General features: G+C 44.9%; 1 protein-coding gene and 5 non-coding genes across 6 annotated transcripts; 5 read left to right on the forward strand and 1 right to left on the reverse strand.

The window, feature by feature from the left end:
* The first annotated feature begins 376 nt into the window (after nucleotides 1-376).
* On the forward strand, nucleotides 377-17651 carry DHX37 (DEAH-box helicase 37). The gene is made up of 27 exons (XM_088532502.1): nucleotides 377-479; nucleotides 1216-1385; nucleotides 2243-2355; nucleotides 3185-3509; nucleotides 4203-4351; nucleotides 5112-5204; nucleotides 5664-5760; nucleotides 6144-6257; nucleotides 6860-6961; nucleotides 7448-7562; nucleotides 7863-7958; nucleotides 8570-8643; nucleotides 9638-9776; nucleotides 10041-10117; nucleotides 10700-10932; nucleotides 11402-11513; nucleotides 12177-12283; nucleotides 12907-13095; nucleotides 13247-13371; nucleotides 13694-13810; nucleotides 13950-14122; nucleotides 14514-14628; nucleotides 14993-15130; nucleotides 15489-15583; nucleotides 15806-15879; nucleotides 16836-16933; nucleotides 17362-17651. Exons 1-27 carry the CDS (start codon nucleotides 377-379, stop codon nucleotides 17442-17444), a joined length of 3426 nt encoding a protein of 1141 aa, XP_088388628.1. The 3' UTR covers nucleotides 17445-17651.
* Nucleotides 17652-18951: 1300 nt separating this feature from the next.
* TRNAA-UGC (transfer RNA alanine (anticodon UGC)) lies at nucleotides 18952-19023 on the reverse strand. Its single transcript has one exon. It is a non-coding gene; the product is annotated as a tRNA-Ala (tRNA).
* A 218-nt stretch (nucleotides 19024-19241) lies between these two features.
* Nucleotides 19242-19313, forward strand: TRNAD-GUC (transfer RNA aspartic acid (anticodon GUC)). Its single transcript has one exon. It is a non-coding gene; the product is annotated as a tRNA-Asp (tRNA).
* Nucleotides 19314-19781: 468 nt separating this feature from the next.
* On the forward strand, nucleotides 19782-19854 carry TRNAF-GAA (transfer RNA phenylalanine (anticodon GAA)). Its single transcript has one exon. It is a non-coding gene; the product is annotated as a tRNA-Phe (tRNA).
* Nucleotides 19855-20045: 191 nt separating this feature from the next.
* On the forward strand, nucleotides 20046-20117 carry TRNAD-GUC (transfer RNA aspartic acid (anticodon GUC)). The gene has a single exon. It is a non-coding gene; the product is annotated as a tRNA-Asp (tRNA).
* A 691-nt stretch (nucleotides 20118-20808) lies between these two features.
* Nucleotides 20809-20880, forward strand: TRNAA-UGC (transfer RNA alanine (anticodon UGC)). The gene has a single exon. It is a non-coding gene; the product is annotated as a tRNA-Ala (tRNA).
* Nucleotides 20881-21460: the final 580 nt, after the last annotated feature.

Here is a 21460-nt window from a genome sequence, read left to right on the forward strand (position 1 = left end):
CTTTGGGCGCCAACACGGGCCCGCCTGAGGGACGGCGGCCGCAGCGACATCTCCCAGCGCGGGGCTGAGGAGCGCGGCGGAGGTCGCTGGGTCCTCGGGGTACGGAGGGAACGAAACACTCGGCGGCCGCGGAGCTGAGGAGCGCGGCGGAGGGCGCTGGGTTCTCGAGGTACGGAGGGAACCAAACATGCGGCGGCCGCGGCCCCTCACGAGGCTCCGGCGGCGACAGGACCCGCGAGGCGGGGCCGCCATCCCGCGCCGCCTCCTTCTCGCGAGACTCCGCGTGCGCCTGCGCTGAGGCGCCGCCGGGAGCCGCACGTGGGGACCGGGACCAGAATCAGAATCAGAACTAGAACCAGAACCGGCGGCTGCCGCCATGGGCCGGGCGCGCCGCAGGCACAACTGGAAGGCGCGACAGCCGCGGGGCTCCGCGCCGCCGCCCGCCGCCGAGCCGGAGCCGCCGCCGCTGGAGCTGGGAGGTGCGGCGGGACCGTTACCGGCGGGCCGTGGGCCGCCCCCTTCGCGGCCGCTCTCTCCGTTACTGCCAATGTTTATCGTTAAAGTAGAGCTGCCAGAGCGCTCCTGAACCTTTGCCATGTTATTTTAGTGATACTTCATTTAGGTTTATTACAATGGTTATTCAGTTATTTAAAACTAATGTGTCACGTTCTTTTGCTATTAATAACCGTTTTAGTACACAGTTTAAAATATTTTATTAATTAGTTATTTTAACTCACTTCCTGAACAGTTTTTAAGTTAATGCGAATTATGTTCTTATTTTCTTAAACTTTATTTTATTCATATGGCTTTTTTAAATTATTTTTAATCCTCTGCTTACTATTTAAACCTTTCTAATATAAATTTCTGTTAGTGTAATTTAAATATTTATGGGGGTGGCAAGAGACCATGGGTCATGCCAAGGCACCCAGTCCCTCCTGCTCTAGTTGCCCTTCACTTTCAGGGGGATCTGAAAAAAGGCCCAATAAGTGTTACCTAACTCCAGGAAAAACACAGTTGTGCTGAGACCTTGATTTCATATTCCTTTCCAGGCCTTATCAGAAACCTGGGGTTTGTTTTGGCTGGTTTAAAACTGAGTTTAAATCTCAGTCTAAAACTGAGCTAAATCGAGTCAGGTTTGCAATAAGCCCATTGAGCAATATGCTGAAAATAGGCAACCTCCCTGGCACAGGTAAATAATCAAACAAATGCTTTCAGATGAAGCAACGCTGAAAGGAGTTGATGGATGTAACGCCCTGGTCTTGCCTTCAAAAAAAGCAAAGAAGAAAAAAGTATCAAGTGTTTCTCAACAGCCAAAAAAGCCCTTAAGCAAGAAACAGAAGAAAAACCTGCAGAAAGTTTTAGAGCAGAAAGAAAAGAAAAAGCAGGTATGTTGTTTCTCAGCAGTGAAACTCCAGCCATGTGACTTCTGCCACGATTAAATAAATTTAATACTATCGGTGTGCATAAGAAGCTGATGCTAATGGGCAGTGCTGAGGTTTCCCTTGCGGCGCAGCTCTGAGCGGGGTGTCCCTCGTAGGCTGCTGGTGTGAACGTGAGCTCTGGGGCATCTCCAGGACACGTTCGAGCCGAAGCTTAGAAGTTTGTGTTACAACCAGGTATTTTCTGCATGCTCTGGCAAAAGCATGAGGCCACACATGGTGCCTTCAGTGTAACTTCCAGGGGTGAAATAAAATTCCCTTCACCCTGACCCCACATCAGGCTGTCAGAACTCACTATTTCTGGGCCCGATTTGTTCTGTCTTTGATCTTGGCAAGATGTCATTTTCTTCTCTTTAAGAATAATTCATAGGAAGAAGATTCATTGTTGCTGATGCAGTGTGTTAGTGATAAAATGGTGTATGCCTTTATATACTTTTATTTTTGTCTCAACATGTTAACTCTTTTTTTACAATATAAAAGAAATGATACAGGATTAGGAAAAATGTGATGAGAAGTTCATTCCACTGCTGTTGTGGACACTGTTTACACAAAATACCTCACTAGCAAAGTAAATAACCCCATATTTTAAAATCTAGTAGAGTGTATGAGAAGTGTGGCCCTGCTGCAAAATACTGCACTTAGTGGACTTTTAACTGCGTGCTGCTCCCAATGCTTCTATTATATCTTTAAACCCCCACACCGATAGCTGACAAATTCATCTGTAAAGCTCAAGGGCTACTCTTGATACAAAATTATTTGCTCATAAAGTATAAATCCTGATTTTGGTTGTTTTTCCCACATAGCAAGCTGAGTTGCTGAGCAAACTCAGTGAAGTCCAGGCTTCCGAGGCAGAGATGAAGCTTCTGTACACCACTTCTAAGCTGGGCATTGGGGAGCGAATGTATCAGACCAAAAGGTAAAGCACTGCTTTGAAAGAGCCTCCTGGGTGAACTGTAGTGGTTTTGAAACGGGCACGTTTTTTTCCATATTCTTACTGCATACATATTCTTCAAAATGGATTGATTTAAATATTTTCCACTTTCACCTGGCAATATGTTTAAAGTAACGTGACCCTAAGGATGTGTAAGATGAATAACAATTATATGTGCAAACGCTAATAATAGATTCTGCTAAAGCTAGGCAATTAGTGAAATAAATATTTAAAATATTTACCTTTTTTTTTTTTTCCAAAATTGGAAAACGTTGACTGACTACAGTCTGTAATCAACTAGATCACCCAGAGTTTCACATGGACAGAAGTCGGAATAAATTAAACTACAAATATGGGTTTTTAAGAAATGAATAGATATCAACATAGAGCATGCTTAGATAAGAATACATGTTGCTAGGGGAGAAATGGATTTGTTTTGATTTTTGTAGTCACTGTACAGAACCTACTCTTGCAACTCTCTTGTTTCTAGTAGAAGAAGGGAATTTCTCTTTCTTAATTTAGCAGGGAAGCAGTTACTGTACTCAACTGCTTGAATACGTGATAGTTTATCTGCAGGGAAGTCTACACCTGACCAAAGTTGGGGGCAGTAGCACTGCAGGAGTATTGGTTGGTTGATCCTCTGTAGGTTATCAGGTCCAGCCTTCTGCTTGAATCATGATTGTTTCAAACACAAACGGCTTATCCAATTGAATAAAAGCCAGATTTAGGCTCAGGCGGTGACTTTTACTGATTTGACTTACGTGTGTGAGAAGTGTCTGGCCTGGAGAATGTATGTGTTGATGTTTTGTTCTAGGATGGTGCAGGAGCCAGGGACCATTGCACCTGAGAAGATCAGGAGCATCAGTGGGGCAAATAAGAGAAGGCACAGCTCAGATTCAGAATCGGAGCCCGAGGAAGAATCAAGTAGCTCTGAAGAGGAGAAGGAAGAGCAGAAAGAAGAAATTGAAAAGGTTTCAGGCGGTGATCTGAATACAGCTGAAAAATCAGAGGAAGGCATTGAGGAGACAGCAAATCCCCAGCCGGCTGTTCCTAGTGCAACAGTTTGTCAGACAGCATCCAACAAACCCTCTTGCAAGCCTGCAGTTTTCATTCCTGTGGACAGGACTCCTGAGATTCAGGTGAGGCTCTGTTAACAGTAAAAAGCCCATCAAGGGGAATGGAAATTACAGTATCTTCTGTGAAATTAATTCACCGCAGACACTACAGCATTGTCTTGCATCCATTACCAATACTCCTGGCACTGCACTAATGTGCTTTTATAGCACTGGTTCTGGCAAATTATGCCTGCACAAGTGTGAGCTTTAAGCTTGTGCAGAAAGAAAATTGGTTTTGCTTAATGTCGTAAGTATTTAGCTTTAAATGTATAATCAATTAGCAGTTTTTCACCAAAAGTCTTGTGAAGTTGCTTTTTGTTCTCCGTTACGCAATGTATTAGTCAGGGTAGCTTTACTCCATTTGATGTAGGCAGAGTAGTATTTAGAAGGAGGAAAATCTCTGCTCATGTTTGAGCGAACAAGGCAGAGTTTTGAAATAGGTTTTTATTTGAAGTACCTTGTTAATAGACTTGTGAAACTCTAGAATTTAAAAAATTAAAGTGTAGACTTTGACAGGTGTTTTCTGACAAGTTGTTTTCCTATGTCTGGTTCTTGAACATGGCAGTGGGATATTAGCTAGTTTGGACCTTTTCAAGCCATAGAGCTTGCAGGATTCCTGTTCAGGGATTTTATAAACTAAGACTGATTACAGTCTTGGTGAAGAGTGGAAAAGGAGTGGAGACAAAACAGGGCAAGTAAAATGTGTCCTTTATCTAGGAAGCAAGGCTAAAGCTTCCAATTCTTGCTGAAGAGCAATCTGTCATGGAAGCCATTAACGAGAATCCCGTCGTGGTGATATGTGGAGAAACAGGAAGCGGTAAAACCACGCAGGTACCTCAGTTTCTGTATGAAGCTGGCTATGCCAGGTAGGAGTCTTCTCTTATACGCAGTAAACATGATTATGAAAACTCAAGCTAGCTCAGCCAATTCCGATTTTGTTCTGAAGTGACTGAACCAAACTTGCTTCCCTCTATGTAAAGGGAGTGGAGTGGAATTATAAAAAAAAAAAAATCTGAAGTAAATAAATTTATGTTGTGACTGCAAAAGTTTATTCACATAAGTAATGTTTTAAGATCTTGATGGGGAAAGTTTTCTTTAAAGTTGTTGCTCTGCTCTTTGCAGAGGGACAGTATTGGCTGCCCATAGCATATAGAGATCACCTCTGCTTACAGAGGTTTATTTCACCTTTGCAAGAAAATATGCACATTTCACTCTTAATAACAGCATGGCTAGCTTGGTGCTGTTGCTTATATTGACAAGGTTAGGCAGGACATAAGATTCTTGTGGGCTGTAATAAGGTCCATTTACCTCCTGTGCTGCCGTGACCCCAGCCTGAGTTTCGTCTGAAATGAACGAAACTGTCAGAAGGCTGCCCAGAGGGGTAGTGTTCAGGAAAAAAATGAAACTAAAAAAGAATTTGGGGAGGAAAAAATCACTGATACATAGATTGTGATACCAATGGGTATAAGGGTTAATCCAAAGCTTCCTCTGTTTTCCTTTTAACTTTAATTGAAAACGCTTCTAAGCGATCAATATTGTCTTCAGAGCTATTATGCAGAAATCATGTTGTTATCTTTTCTACATGCTTCTCTCTAAAATAACCTTCTCTCCACTTCTCTTTCCTAGTTCCAGTGGTGCTATTGGGATCACAGAGCCTCGGCGTGTGGCTGCTGTATCCATGTCCCAGCGAGTTGCTAAAGAAATGAATTTGTCGCACAGGTGAGGAGCATGGAGATGATAAAGCTGGGACCTTGCTGGGAATATAACACTGAGATGAGCTGTGTATGTGTTAGCAATGGAGATTTACTTACTGGCTGTTCTGTCTCCTGCAAAGAACTGTAGGGAGCTTATTTATAATCCCTTTGGGTTTTCCGTGGGAAGAGCCCCCCACGGACTTGGTGCTCCTAATGGTTGTAAGTTAGAGAGTGCTTTGCAAAGATGGTATGTTGGGAACAATCCAAATTTGTGTCTCCATGAGAGAGTGTACCACAATAGTGATGTAATTCAGAGTGAAATTCCTCTACTTTTGTGCATTTTAGGCTCTGGGGAGTTGATGATTTTGCTTGTGCTGATGTCAAGCTCTGATTTAATTAGGTTAAAGGCCGCTTCCTGGTATGAACACGAGTTTTATGATTCTCCCCATGCTTTTCTTGTGGTTATGTTGATATTTCCTTACAGAGTTGTTTCATATCAAATACGATATGAAGGAAATGTGTCAGATGAAACACAAATCAAGTTCATGACCGATGGTGTGCTGCTGAAAGAAATTCAGAAGGTAAGTTGCTGTCCTCAATGATGTAAATTATTTGTGTAGCTAGAAGGAAATACCAGTCAGTTTGCATGGATTTTCTACCAGCCTTTCAAAGCAAAACCAGTTTCTGCGTTTTAACTGTATTTCATGTTAACCCTTTATAATCCTGCCCAAGGATTATAACCCTAAATGTTGGGTTTTCTTGCTCTATAAAACAAGAACAAGGAAGAGCATCTTCAGAAGTAGGGCGCTTCATGTGCAATTTGGGATTCAGCTTGGTTATAGGCTGCTTGTTTCGTGTAGGATTATATCCGTATCTCTTAGCTCCTCACTGCTTTAGTGAGGATGAGACCTTAGATGAGAGCTCATGTGCTGAAATCACTGATCTTCTCTCTCTTTCTTCTCAGGACTTTCTGCTTTCAAAGTACAAAGTAGTTATTATTGATGAAGCCCATGAAAGAAGTATGTACACGGATATCCTGATAGGCCTCTTGTCTCGCATTGTGCCTCTTCGTGAAAAGGTAAGAGAAGCAAAAATAACTGCACAGCCTGGCAGTGTTCTCAGTGCTATAAGTGGACGTACTGGGGCGGGACATGAAAAGACTTTGTGTGAGGAGGAACAGGGCCTCTGTGCTGTGGGAGTCAGTGGGAATGTGACGAAAAGCAGTAAAAAGCAGTGGCACAGATAATGCACGCTTGTTTTTCCCTTGTGATACAATCAGCACAGGATCTACAAGAGGGTAAAAATAGCACATATCAGTACCAAGAGATCATTTTCCAGTTAATATCCATTTCATTTCCAGACTCATAGTGCCACAAGACTTTTACGTTAGAAATTTACTATGAAGTGAGATGCTTAGTGCTGTGCTGAAATAAGCCAGCTAGTAACAGTGATGAGGATAAGACATTTCCTGGGATCCTGGCAGACACCTTGAAGTGTTCAGTCCTGACAGATCCTGGAAATAGGGTTGGTGGACTATGCAACAGTTCTTGGTACCTGTTTTACTTATGGATATGCGTGTGTGTTCACACGGAGATGAGAGAGTTCAGTGGTTTACAGGCAAGTCAGTGGTAGCATGAGGATTCAGGCACAGAATAACACAGCACGTTTGTGTCCCTGCAGAAAGGGCTACCACTGAAGCTCATCGTCATGTCAGCCACCCTTCGTGTGGAAGACTTCACTGAGAACAAGAGGCTGTTTTCTGTGGTACCTCCTGTTATTCAGGTATCATCCCTCTTGCTGGGATCCGTGTCAGTTGTAATGGCTGAAATACTGTGAGAACATTCTTTATAAAATGCGGACACTCTAACCTTTCCAGTTGGTGCTGAGACAGTTATCAATTTATTAGCTATTTAGCTATTTATTAGCTATTTACCTATTTTGTTTAGTTTGTTGTTTCTTGGGGTGTTTTTCTTTCCATTTTTGTCAGGCATGGTTTACCTGACAGGAAATGGGTTATCTTGAAAGACTGGAAATTACAGCTTGGGAGAACTAGAAAGCCTCAAACTGAGGAGATGATCTGAAGGAGAAGTTTGGTTTCTAGGTGTTCTGAATGGACAAAACTGACTTGTGTGGGGCCAGTGTTGTGTAGGTTCCCAAAAATAAGACCTGAAGAGAACACTGAGATGAGTTTGCAGCTTTTGTGGGAGAACAAGAACTGATTGTGCTGGGTTATACAACATTCTCTGTTTATTGTTGTTTCCTGTCTAGGTAGATGCAAGGCAATACCCTGTGACTATTCACTTCAACAAGAAAACCCCCCTAGATGACTATAGTGGGGAGTGCTTCAGAAAAGTGTGTAAAATCCATCGAATGCTGCCCTCAGGTAGGATCACTGCTGGAAACCTCTTTACACTTAACATGGCTCAAACCTTCCGAGTTTGTTCTTGTTCTTTTTTTTTTCTCTCTCTTTCTAACAAGACATTGGAACATAATGATACATTACCTGCTTTTAACTGGAAGATATCTGTTGTGAAAATTAACCTTTACTTAAGTCATTGTTATGTTAGTATGTTTCTTGTTTCTCCTTGTTACATTGCAATATGTGTCTTACCAAGAATGAGTTCTGAAACTTTCCAAGGTGAGATAACTACACTGAGGTTTAGAGTTGTCTCTTCTCTTGCAGGTGGGATTTTGGTGTTTTTGACAGGACAGGCTGAAGTTCACTCACTCTGTAGAAGGCTGAGGAAAGCTTTTCCTTTCAAAAAGAATAACATTGCAGGTAATGCTACAGAATAAAGGATTGTTAAAGTTGGAATTTATTTCACCAAGAAGTGAGCTTTGCTTTGCACCTAAAGAAACCTCAAAATCCAGGAATGGACAAAGGTGCAAGATAGATGATTTTGTTCAGTTTGTGCTAATTTGAGTTCAGGGTAAATGCTTTATATATATTTATATGTATATATACACCCCTACAATATCTTCTAATTCCCTGGCATTCACTGCATTTGTTCAGCCATTGTATTGGCTGAGTTACAAGTGGAAGGACTGCTGCTGCTTGGAGGTTATTTGCTTTGAGGATAGTTGAATTTCCCAAGTGGCTTTAGATTCAATTCTGATATGCCCAGCTAATCCTCTCCTAAACCTCAAGATGTGTTTGTGTGTATCGCTGTCAATCCTCAGCTATTGTGTGATTCATAAAGTGAACCTTAATGTTAAACTTCTGGGACACCCATGTCCTCAACATGACCATCTGCTGCTTTTATACTGTGACACTTCTTAAATCACAGGCAAGATTGTGTGGATCCCACATGAAGAGTATGGCCAGGCTTCCACACTCACTGTAGAGGAGGGCAGCTGAGCTAATAGTAATTCTGCTTCATATTTCTATAGGAAATGATGACAAAGAAGAATCAGTGGAAGAAATCAGAAAATTTAAGAAATCCAGGAGGAAGAAGAAAGCTATGGTAATGTGTGATGGCTAGAATTTCACCAAGAGACAGGAAGGAGCAGGCAAAGCAGTAGTCCTGAGTAGCTGCGTTTCTCTCCAAACTCTGTTCTAGTTGTGCCTTGTGTCCTATATAGTTCTCCTTGAGGGAATATATCCTTTCAGGGATGTGTGTAGGCCAGAGTCATCCTGACTTGGGCAAAGCATAATTAAATGATATAAAACCTATGGTTTATTCTTAACCTCCAAGAATATTTTCATCTGCTTTTTGTCCAAGATGAAAATACTCGTTTTTCTTTCAAGTTTTCTGGTAGGGAAAAATAAAATGTTTTCCAATAGGTCCTTTCTTTGGTGGAATTCTCCAGCGTTCAGAGGGAACATGTTTATCTACACTGACAAATACTCCATTATGAGCATTATAAAATGTGTCCCTGGATATTATAGGCAGGAGATTGATTTCAATTAAGTACTGACCAATAAAACTTTAATGGAAGTGGTTCTAGACTTGCTGGCTCCAGGACTGCTCTCATCTCATCACTTGTTATCCAAAACTGGGACTGATGTGTCTATGAACGAGAGCAGTGTTGTTTCTGACCAAGTCCTGCGTGAAATTTGTTAGCAGGAATTCATGATGCTACGGATAAACTGTCTGCTGGCATCAGATCTTGGTAGCTTGAGTAAAGGACAGTTATGGGGAAGAGTCCCCGTTTGGAGAAAAAAAAAAAAAAAGGCTCTGCACAGAAGGTTTTTTTTTTATTATTATTTACTCAGTTTTTTTCCCCCCTAACTCTCACAGTTAGCACAGTTGAATTAGCATCTCAGTCTTAAAGTATAAATGAAATCACTTAATGACCTTCCTGTCAACAAAAGTTTGGAATAAGCACTCAGTTTTGATTTTAAAGCAATGGGAATTGTTGATCTTGTCAGTTATGTAAGGGATAACACTGTGCTTGGAAAGGCCTAATGCTTTGTGGTTTTGTTTTGTTTTGTTTTCTCCCTCTCCTGTCTTTCAGTCACTTCCCAAAATCGATCTGGACAATTACTCTGTCATACCAGTGGACGAAGGAGATGAAGACAGGGATGCAGAAACTGATGATGACATGGCAGGATCTGATCTTGATCTTGATTTAGGAGATGCAGACTCAGGAGAAGGTTTGGCACTTAAGAAATAGAATTGCCCATCTACAGTCCCATGTGAAGCGTGTGATACAAATTAGCTGGCTTTTGCTAAGCTGGTATGATAGCATGTCAAACCTGTGTAGTGGAGAAGCTGTTAAGGTTTTCCATTTTCAGCTTTATACCAATACTTTGGTGCGACTTCTAAATGAGGCTGAGTCAGTGGCTCAGCACTGTGGCTGAGCTTTGGAAGCTGACTCACTGTGTGTATCAAAATCTTGTGTTTTTTTTTCTTTACAGATGAGAAACCAGATTCTTCCCTTCCGCTCTACGTGCTCCCTCTCTATTCTTTACTAGCACCAGAGAAACAAGCAAAGGTAAATATTTGTTGTCACAAGAATAGGTGACCTTTATTCATGTGTAGCTGTGTTGTGTGTTAAGCCATGTGTGTTTGGTGGGTTAAAATTTACATCTTAAATTTGGTGGGCATACTTGAATGGGCCAATGGGCAAATTGAGATGGGATCAGGTCTGGCTTGGGCTGCGTTGTCCCTAATGTGACAGTTCAGCAAGCTGGAAGACATGAAAAGCTGCAGTCCTATAGCTTGTTAAATTTACTTATAGCTGTGGGGCCAGACAGGATCCTACTACTATCCAACAACACTTGCAAATTCTTATACTCCCTCTTGGGACTTCAGAGGTGACAGCAGTGTGTCTAGGTGTGACTAGCCATTGGCATCTAGACTGTTTGGGGTCTGCATGTGCCCTGCTTGTTTCTCTGAGGGATTAACAGAAATGGATAGAGAGCTTCAGGGCTGGGGCCAAAAGTGTAAGTCTTTGACTTAGTTTTATTTCACTTGCTGTACTGTACACATTGTAATCTCTCTGTTTCTCGTATAAACTGAGTGTCTCTCTTCATTTACTGACCATGCATTACATGTCACCAATCGTTTGCTGTAGGTATTCAGGCCTCCTCCTCCTGGAACCAGACTCTGTGTTGTAGCCACCAATGTGGCTGAAACGTCGCTTACCATCCCTGGCATCAAATATGTGGTTGACTGTGGAAAGGTCAAGAAACGTTTCTACGACAAAATTACTGGGGTTTCTTCTTTCCGAGTCACCTGGACGTCTCAAGCCTCAGCTAACCAGCGGGCAGGTCGGGCTGGCCGGACTGAACCAGGGCACTGTTACAGGTTAGGTACTTGCCCTGGCGAGGGTTAGGAAAACAAAAGCCCAACCAGTGTCCCTTGAATTTGATAGTTTCTCTTGTTCTGCTGCCTTTAGTTGTCCTGCTGTTCCCCTTTCACAAAGCACTAGTGCAGTGCTACTTAAAACAATTTCCTCTTGTCTGTTCTTCATCCGAATTGGAGAGATGAAGCTGAACATGCACTGTCACAGATGATGTAGGTTTGATAGTTAGGCTTTGCAGCAGCCTTTTCCTTGTTTCAGGCCCTTATGTTAATGGTCAGATCAGCTGTCTTTTTTTTTTTTATTTTGTTTTGTCCATAAGGTAGTGAATATGCCTGAAGCATGCAAACAGTTGCATTGTTACTGGATTGTTACTATCCCACTGCTGCCTTTTTTTTCTTACCAATTTTTGATGCATATCTATTGAGTTAGGATATATTTTAAAGTTTCTAAGCCTTGCTTTTATTCCACTAGGTTATATTCTTCAGCAGTGTTCATGGATTTTGAAAAATTTTCTGCTCCAGAAATAACAAAGCGACCAGTAGAGGACTTGATCCTGCAAATGAAGGCGTTGAATATAGAAAAGGTGAACTTTAAAACTGTTTTTTTGTGGTGCTGCACTCATTAAAATGCTTGTCCGTAAGAACCAGAAACAAACATGAATTTGTCCTTTATCTTCACTGCTTGAGACTGTGTCTTCATTTAGAAATGAGGACCTGGGACTTGATTATGATTCTGCAGAATAAATTGCAGAAGTTGCATCAGATCTTAATAGACTTTGCAACTTCCTCTCTTTTGGCTCAGATAACAGAGCTTTTTCATCAGGTTTCTTGCTAATTAAATATCACCAAAATAACAGTCTCATAGTTCATAGGGGCAGGGGGAGGAGGGCCTAAGCTGTTTGCATATGCGTTTTAACTTCACAGGCTTCTCTCCAAGTCCCAGAACTGCATGAGGAATAGTAGTCCTTGCCCTGACAAAATAGGGGTTGCTGAACCGTCCAGAGAACGAAATATTGAAGAACAGCCTGACCCAGGCAGTGGCAGTTAAGAGTAACACTGCTGTTCCTGTTTCCCTAATTGTTTTGTTTCCTCCCATTATGTTTCCTTTCCTGCTGTCCCTGGAAAACTTCCTAAGTGTTTTCCTTTGGTGAACATAATGAAAGGGGAGGTTTATGTTGCATGGAGTTCTTACTGCCCTCGGACTCTGCTCTTCAGCACTGACAGGCATTTTATCTTCATGTCTGTAGGTAATCAACTTCCCCTTCCCAACGCCGCCGCCGGCAGAAGCACTTGCAGCAGCTGAGGAATTGCTGATAGCCCTGGGTGCCTTGAAGGAGCCCCCAATGACAGGAAGGTAACAGTGTCTTCCACAAATACACTCTCAGTGATAAAGCACCAGTTACCAAGGCAGTGAGCGCAGCTTTCCCATTTCCATTGCATCTTCCACTTTTCAGAATGTACCTTTATGTATAAACTGGCATCATTATAACAGCTTTTAGTTCACCTGTGTTTATTGCCCTGTTTGGAGCCTCAGTGTGTTTTCAGTTCTGGAATATGCCTCTGTCAGAGCTATTAGGGTGCAGCTATTATTGCACTTTTCACTACAGCTCTGTACAGAAAAACCACTTACTCCAGAAGTGCCATGGTGTTCTGTTGTGTGCTGGTCTGAGGAGTTAGAAGATGCTGTTTAGCAGCTGTGCCTCTGTCAGGAAGCAGAAAGTTGCTGGTTCTGCAGCACGGGAGAGTCTATGGGCTTTTGTAGCCACTGGCACAGCCCAAGGATCAGGCAGGGGAAGGCAATGCTAGAAGTGCCCTGTGTAGGGCAGGTAGTTGCATGCAAGAGAAGCATCTAGGCATTCGGGCCTGCATGTAACAAAACCAGAGTTTACATCAAAAGCAAATAAATTAAGCTGCCCAAACCAGAAACCCAAACTTGTATTAAGGCAGGATTAACTTCATGCCTTTTCTCCTCTCCAGGCTGAAGGAGCAGCAGACAGCGAAGCTGAGTTGCCCTATTAGTCCTTTGGGCAGAATAATGGCCACTTTTCCTGTAGCCCCACGTTATGCAAAGATGCTGGCACTGAGTAGGCAGCATGACTGCCTGCCTTACACCATCACCATCGTGTCTGCAATGACTGTCCGGGAGCTCTTTGAGGAGTATGACAGGTGAGTAAAGCAGCCTGAGGTCCTGTTTATAGGACACATGGCCCTGTCGCAGCACAGCGACGAGGCGGTGCTGACTCCTGGTCCCTCTTGCTTTGAGATCAGTCTGCATGTAGGCACGATACTGATGTGTGCTGTTTCGTATTTCTTTCAGGCCAGCAGTAAGTGAGGAAGAGACAGCAAAGCTGAAGGGGAAGAAAGCAAGGCTCTTACAGATGCAAAAGATCTGGGCTGGGCAAGGGCAGCTGCAAAAGCTAGGAGACCTCATGGTGATGTTGGGTATGACAGTGAGCGATTCCCTGTACTGTTATTTTCCATTTTGTTATTCCTGTGACCCTGAGCTATTGGCTTTACATAACCAAAGTCATCTTCCTGCTGTAGGGCTAAGTCTAGTGGAATATTTTCTGGACTGTGCACCAGGCAGCCTCCACATGTCCCACGCTAACAAAAACCCCTGAATGCAGGGGATGCAAAATCCCCTGAATGGGAACCATGATATGTCCATGTGGGCCAGTGACAGTGTTGTCCCACAGCTTAATATTGTGCTAGGAAAACTGATAAACTGACTTTTTATCTTGTCCACCTGATTGTTCACTTGCAGGAGCAGTGGGGGCCTGTGAATATGCAGGGTGCACTCCTAAGTTCTGTGAAGAAAATGGGCTGCGATACAAAGCTATGTTGGAAATCAGACGCTTGCGGGGGCAGCTGACAACAGCAGGTAGAACTCTGTGGATTTGGGCAGGAACTGCTGGTTTTGTCTGCCTTCTGGGGGGTAGCAAATCAACTGGACAGTTGAAGTTTCCTTTCTATTGAGTGTAAAATCAATAAATATATTTATTGATTTTTACCCTCCTTAGTTAACTCAATCTGCTCTGATGCTGTACTATACATTGATCCAAAAATGAAGCCCCCAACGGAAGCCCAAGCAACCTACTTGAGACAGATTGTGTTGGCAGGGCTAGGGGATCACGTAGCCCGACGGGTTCAAGCAGAGGAACTCCTGGATGACAAATGGAAAAACGCTTACAAGGTAAGCAGCTTGATTTGACCAAATTCCCTTTCCCTCATGTCTATGTCTCAGGGGAACACTCCTGTGCAAAGCCTGGATTTCTGTGTGGATTCAGTACTGGGGCAGCGTTTCATGGCTTTCTCCGACTTCTCTACACAGAATTTAAGTTTCCTATGTTGCAGTTTCCCAGCCCTCATGTAGGGAGGAGCTAGGAAATGCAGTTAGTGCATCTTGCAATGCTCTTCCTGATTCCAGAGAGAAAGTGAAGCAGGAAAGGGTGGTGTTATTAAAACTTCTGTCACTTATGGAAACAATACAAACAATCTAGGAGAGAGTGAAATTTGATGCAGTAAAGGAATTGGATTGTCAGTAACTTGTCTTACTCTGCTTGAATTCCTTGCTCTCTTCAAAGACTGCTCTCCTAGATGACCCTGTGTTTATCCATCCAAGTTCGATCCTCTTCAAACAACTCCCAGAGTTTGTGGTCTATCAAGAAATTGTTGAGACTACAAAATTATACATGAAAGGTAACACTTCATTGGGCTATACTCACTCTACAGACATATACAGATATTTTGATCCTTTAATTCCTAGATTTTAACCTAAGAAAACTGGACCAAATGTATTCCTCCCTTTTCCCCTAGTAAAATAGACTGGAAGCTGTATTTCTGAAACAGCTTCTCTGCACTAGCCCAGTCAGCAGTAACTGCGCTTTAACCACTGGCACAAGCAAAAGAAATTAAAATCCATGCAGCTGACTTTAAAATAGCCCATAAATAAACCTTTGTGGGTGATAAGAGCCTGTGTGCGTGCTTTACTCATAGAACCGTCGGCTCGTGCCTGGCTCTTGTCAGCAAGACTTCATTTTGCAGCATGTTTTTCTTTCCTAAGGTGTGTCTGCTGTTGAACCTGAGTGGATTCCTGTTCTGTTGCCGCCTTACTGCCACTTTGGGAAACCCCTGGAAAATCCTCCTCCATCTTACTGCCCTGAAACAGGCAGAATTCGATGCCACAGGCCAAGTGTTTTCTGTAAGTTTCTTGAAACACCGTGCTCGGTAATTTTATGTAAAAGATGCTCGTTAGACCTGGTAGTGCTATTTAACAATACTGTTAAGAACACCAAAAGGGTTATCTCAGCTTGGACTGTTCCAAGGACTTAACAGTGGTTCGAGTAGCTTCATGGGTTTCACAGGGTTTAAATACCAGCATCTTCCCATTGGCCTGGCTGTTTTATGTCCATGTCTTCCCACTGTTATGAAGGATCAAGGCTGTCTGGGTGACGACAGTAACTTTTCCAGTTGTCTTAGCACCTTATTGTCACACCTCACATGGAAAATTATCCTCCTCTTTGATCATTTAGGAAACCCAGTGTGATCTTTCTTTCCAGATCGAGTTAGCTGGCCGCTCCCTGCTGTGGAAGTTGATTATCCAGAAGGTATTGATCGCTATAAACACTTTGCCAGGTTCCTGCTGGAAGGAAAGGTAAGGATATTCCAACTTCCTTGACATTAAATATGTTTTTAGCCCAGCTTCTAGAGGTGAACCTGGTGGCTGCCGCCTTTGTGTGTCTAGATGAGAGAAAGAGATAGCATAATAGGGACTATGGAACTGAAACCTATAGGAGTCTGTGTTCATTAATGTTTATTTCCACAGGACAATTAATTTACCTTGTTCATTATGTACTTGATCTAACAAATCTTCCAGGTTGTTGAAAAGTTGGCCTCTTATAGCCGGTGTCTGCTGTCCAGTCCTGTCATAATGCTGAAGACGTGGTCCAAGTAAGTGGTTAACAACAAACTTACTTCTTTTTCTCTCCAATTAATGTTTTTACCTGCCTTAAAATAAAAAAGTTCAATCCTGGGGAGGGTGTTCTAGATAATGATCTAGGTTGTAGCTGTGGAAAGAGGAAAATCAATTTCCTTAGCAAGAAAAATTCTGTCTCAGGAGAACTGGCCTAGTTGAAGGACAAGTGTGGGAGCACACATGCAGCCTGCTGGTCACACTGACCTCTGTGAGCTGATCTGTACAGATAAATTGCTCACATATTTAAGTAACTGTTTTTCTAATGTTTTATTGAATTGAGCCAATTGTACTAAAAAAATAGGTTACCAAGGATATTTGCCTTTTTTTTCCTGATGCTTTTGATGACATTTAAAAACTGTGACCCTCAAAAGAAGTCAACTATTGCTTTTCATGTCTTTGCAGTGCTGCACTCTCTTGTTTACCTTAATAAGCCTTTTTTGTTAGTTTTCTGTGAGTTTTTGTGGAGCTGGTAGGTAGAAGAATTTGAAAGACTTTGTTAAATGTAACAGGCACAAACATTACACTACATTTACAAAGGGTTTCCCTTTCTTAGTCATTTAAGAGCTGAACCAGAGACCTATGGATTCTTTCTGGCTTTATTTTCTGCTCTTTTGTGTAGTTCTGTTTCTCAGTGTGAGCTAGTTTCTCACTGCCTCTTCATGCCATCAGCAATAAGTTGTCTGCAAATTTTTCTTTAGCAAAAAAAATAATAAAGGTAGGGTAATAAATGACCTCTAATGAACTTTTCTTAAGCTAGCCGCATGTTCCTGTATCCCAATGTCATGTGTTTTTACACATCTGCATTTATTGTCTTAGCAGTATTAGAGCCATTAAGACATGCACAGGCTGAAAGTTGTGATGTATTTGGCCTTGCTGTCCTTGAGCTAATGAATGTTGCTTTGTTGTACCATTTTATTTTGGACTTACTTAGGCTTCAGCCCAGAACAGAATCCCTCCTGCAGGCTCTCGTTGCAGAAAATTGTGATAACCGTGATGCTTTGCTGGCTGCATGGAAGAAAAATCCTAAATGTGAGTGTCCTGCTTGCTTATTAGTCATTTTGGAGAGTGGGGTAGTGGCGGGTTGAGATATCTCAAGCACAGTTGGTAGTTTGAAGTGTAGTTAAAAAGATGATCTATTTTGTTTCATATTATTTTCTTAGAAGCAAGCACTAAAGGCTGGGCTCTTTGTGAAGAGCTGTGGAGCTTTCTATCCTTTAGAAAACAAACAGCATTTCTTTATATTTGAGAAATATAAAGAAAAAAAAATTCTGTCAAAAGTTAAATTGTTTGGGCTTGGGGTTTTAAGAGAGTAGATTCTAAGATGATACTGTCAGTGCATACAGGAATAATTCCGTGTCAGGTCAAAGTCATTTTTTATCAATATCGGGCTACCAAATTATAAGGTATCTAAAGCCGGACACTGTTGTGGTGACGAAAATGTGGCTTTTTCTCTGCAGACTTGCTCACTACCTATTGCCAATGGATCCCTGAGGTTATGCATGCTGATCTAGCCAAGAAGTGGCCTCCTGTAGCACTGTGAAGTGTCCTGCTTCTCCAAGGTGCTTTGAGAGCTTGGAAATACCATGGAACAGAAGTGGACTTGCTAATAACTGCTAGCACATACCTTTTTAGAAATGAACTGGTTTTTACTCTGTTTCTTTTGGGAAGTCCTCTGTATTCTCAGAAGCTTTACCAGCTATTTCACTGGTATTTTGTAATATAAATGTTTGGATAATTTTATCCATTTTATTTTATTGATTATGTATTACTAAAGTTTCTCTCTGGACTATATTAGTCGAGCTACACGGTGTATGCAGAGTACTTGGTTTGCACAGGAGACATATTTTCTGTGTGGGCTAGTGTAATAAACAAAATTCTAGAACTTTCTAGACTGTTCCTCACATACAACTGCAGCTCCAAACCCTGGCTCAACCTTTGGCCCCAGATCTCTTTCTGCTGCCCCCTGTAGGAATTTGTCACTGGAGGAGAGTATCCATGAACGTTGCCTTCCCAGGAAGTAAACAACCAGGGGGGAAGAGAGAAGCCTTAAGAGGTGAAAGAGCTGGGGCAGAGGCCGTCATTGTGCACCCATAGAAAGGCAGAGAGCTGCCTCCTCTAAAACAAGGCCGTAACTCTTAGCTGAGCCTAGGCCTGATCCCTGATATATGCACCCATGGATATACATGTTTATAGGGCAGAAGGGGCTTTGCCCAGAGAAGCTTTGACCCTATTTTCTGTTCTCCTGTAGTGCCGAGGGAAGATGAGGCCAAGCAGTTGGGTGCCTGCTCGTGCAGTGCCTCGGGTTGGCGCTGGGGTGACTCAGCGAGCCGTGCTCGCGAGCCCTGCGGCATCGTGCTGAATTATTCCACGTTAGCTGCAGCATCCAAGGACAGTGTGAGGCGATGTTCAGACCTGGCACGATGCTTAACTCTGAACCAGTCCAGACAGTCATTTTTATGCCCTTGAATGTGAGCCTGAACAAACTGCTCAGCCTTCCTGTGCCAAACTATAGCCAAGGCAGACCTCGGCCAGGAATTTCCTGAAGGACAAACACCTTGGGACTGTGCCCAGACACATGGGCTCCCTCTCTTGACTGGAAATACACACAGGAAAACAATTTGAGAGGATTTTGCTGTGGATTTTCCAGGGAAAATTTTGTCTCGGAACCATGCTATTGACTTGTAAAGGGGAAGAGAATCAGAACAGGAACTGCAAAGCCTGGTGCTCCTCATGCAGTGCAAGCACAGCAAGGAGTGTGGGGTGCTGGGCAGTCATTTTTGTAGGGAAAGTATCTGAAATGTGCCAGGTTCTACCAGCCCTGGCCTCATCCTTGTGATCCGATGTGCAGGGCTTTTCCGTGGTTTATGGGTGCTGCTCTGTGAGCTGTGGTGCTCTGGAGCCGCTCTGAAAAGGTGGAAGGAGGGAAATCTCGCGCTAATTAACAAACTGCAAAATAATAATCGGGCAGCCCTGTGGAAGAAGAGAGCTGCTCCACAGAAAGCTTTAGCCTTTCCCACGAGAGAAAGAAAGGAAAAAAAAAAAAAAAGTGGAGATGCCGGGGATTGAACCCGGGGCCTCATACATGCAAAGCATGCGCTCTACCACTGAGCTACATCCCCGCTCTACGGTCTACCACTGCGCCACGCACAGACAGTGTCGCGCGCGACCCGCCCCGCAGGGCCGCGGCCGGTCCCGCCGTGGGGCCGGGACCGACGCCCCTTCCTCCCCTTTCCTTCTCCTTTCCCTCCCCTTCCCGCCATTCCCGGCTTTTCCCGCTCTGGCGCGCGGCGCCCCGCACGGTTGTGGCGGCACCGGGCGCAACATCTTCCCAAGCCCGTCCTCGTTAGTATAGTGGTGAGTATCCCCGCCTGTCACGCGGGAGACCGGGGTTCGATTCCCCGACGGGGAGGTCTGCGTCTTTTGCGGTGCGCCGCCATTTTCCCCGAGCCGCGGCGTTTTGCCCGTTTTCCTCCGTTTTGTGCCGGCCTCCCTGCGGCAGCGTGTCACCGAGGCCAGCACAAATCCCCGGGGTTCGCTGTGGGGAGAATTAAAGCGAGAAGTGGAGCCAGTGCTGAGGAATTAGTGTTCCCTGACAACCTACGAATCCCTGTGGAAGCTCAAGATGCCCCAGAGCGTTCCTGAGGGGGCATCAGGGTGAGGAGCTGGCTCCTCTCCCGTGTCCCCACGGATCTGCCAAGCAAGGCTGGATGCTGAAATGCTGCAGAATTGTGTGTTTTGCGCCGACGCAAAGTTGTTAAAGTTGAGGAAATGTCTGTGGAGGTTTTTCCTGCAGCAGGTAACGGGCAAACGCAGCCGCATTTGGGGGCGCCCGTGGTACGGGCCGTGGTAGCTGGGGCCAAGAAAGGTTTTCATGCCCGCCGAAATAGCTCAGTTGGGAGAGCGTTAGACTGAAGATCTAAAGGTCCCTGGTTCGATCCCGGGTTTCGGCAGTGGGGTGGTTCCTTTTTGCTTTTTCTTCCCTCGTGGTGACTACGGTTTTTTGATTCCCAGACGAGCGGGGATCCGAGTCCGTCCCGCGGTGACGCTGCGGTTGGCGCTTCCCGGCGGGCGGGTCCCCGTGTCCCTGGACCCGCGCGGCGCTCCTAGGGGCCGCCCTCCAGGGGCGATTACTGTGGGTCCGTCCTCGTTAGTATAGTGGTGAGTATCCCCGCCTGTCACGCGGGAGACCGGGGTTCGATTCCCCGACGGGGAGGATAATTAATTTTTATTCCTTTTTTCTTTTTTTTTTCCTGCTTTGGTTGCTGTGGCCAAAACCTCTAATTTATGAGGGAGAAAAAACAAACAAACCCTCTGTGGTTTGGCTACAGGAACGCCCTTGTGTGTCCAAGGGTCCCTGAGGTTCGCACATGCCTCTGTGCACTGCAGGGCCCTGCTCCTCTGGCGCTTGCAGCGGGATCCGGGCCCCAGAACCGCCTGGCTGCACGGGGTTTGTATCAGTATCACCGCCGTTCTCTTTCCCACCCTTCCCTTCTCTTCCTGCTGCTATTGTGCACAAAGCACAGCTTCGGCTCTGTGTCATTCCAAGGCAGGAGCTCCCCTTCACTGCACCTCTTGCCCCATACCCAGCACGGGCACTGTACAATCCCACCCCACAAGCCGGCCAGGCCGGCAGGTTTCCCCTAGAGAAGACCCGTCCTTTGTGGCCACCTGTGCCCGGGGCCCCGCAGCCCTCCCTGCTGCGGGATAGCGGGGAGCAGGAAGGCGGCGGGAGCGCTGTGGCCGAGCACAGGCCTCGGCCGGGGCAGCTCCTGCCCCAGCAGAGCCGCAGAGCAGCCGCCTCGCGTCCCCGTGTCCCCAGGGCGCCCGCAGGCCCCTCGCGGGTCCGCCATGGCCCCCCGGCCGGGCCTCACGTAGCGCCAGGCCGCGGAGGGGGCGCGGGGCAGGGGGATGTAGCTCAGCGGTAGAGCGCATGCTTTGCATGTATGAGGCCCCGGGTTCAATCCCCGGCATCTCCAGCGGTGCCTTCCATTTTGCACCCCGCGAAGGGACGCGCTGGTGTTGGCCCCGCGGCCGGTTGGGAAGATAACGCGGGCGGAAAACCAAACCGCGGCCGCTGAGAGCTCCTCCACGCGCGGGTGCGCTGCGCTCCAGCGAGCCGGTCAGCCATGTTAAGGACTGCATTAAATTAGAGCCCAGCGTCCGCATTGCAGCCTGCGCGTTGCACAGTTCTGCCGCTTTTGGGGCGCGCGGCTTCACGGCCTGGTTACGGGGCTCAGACAGGAGGCACAAACGCAGTGATGGTGCCATGGGCAGGCTGCCTCGCCTAGACCGTGCTGCAGCGTCCGTATGGATTTGCAATACCAAACTCCATCTTGTGGGAGAGCCTGCCATGTGCTTTTCCAGCCATTTTCAGAGCTGAATGCACGCTCTGTAACTAAGTGAATAAGCTCAGTGTTGCTGTTTACTCTCAAACCAGACAAAAGGCCTTCTAACCCTAGAAGTCTTTCCAAGCCCTTCGTGTCCACCTAGCTCTAGATGTACACAGCACAAGGCACTGCTCCAACCTCAGCATGCACAGAAACCCAAAGACCTTTG

Source organism: Tinamus guttatus, unplaced genomic scaffold (genome assembly GCF_059628265.1).
Source record: "Tinamus guttatus ecotype Peru unplaced genomic scaffold, ASM5962826v1 Tinamus_guttatus_pri_ptg000459l, whole genome shotgun sequence".
NCBI classification, from domain to species: Eukaryota; Metazoa; Chordata; class Aves; order Tinamiformes; family Tinamidae; genus Tinamus; species Tinamus guttatus.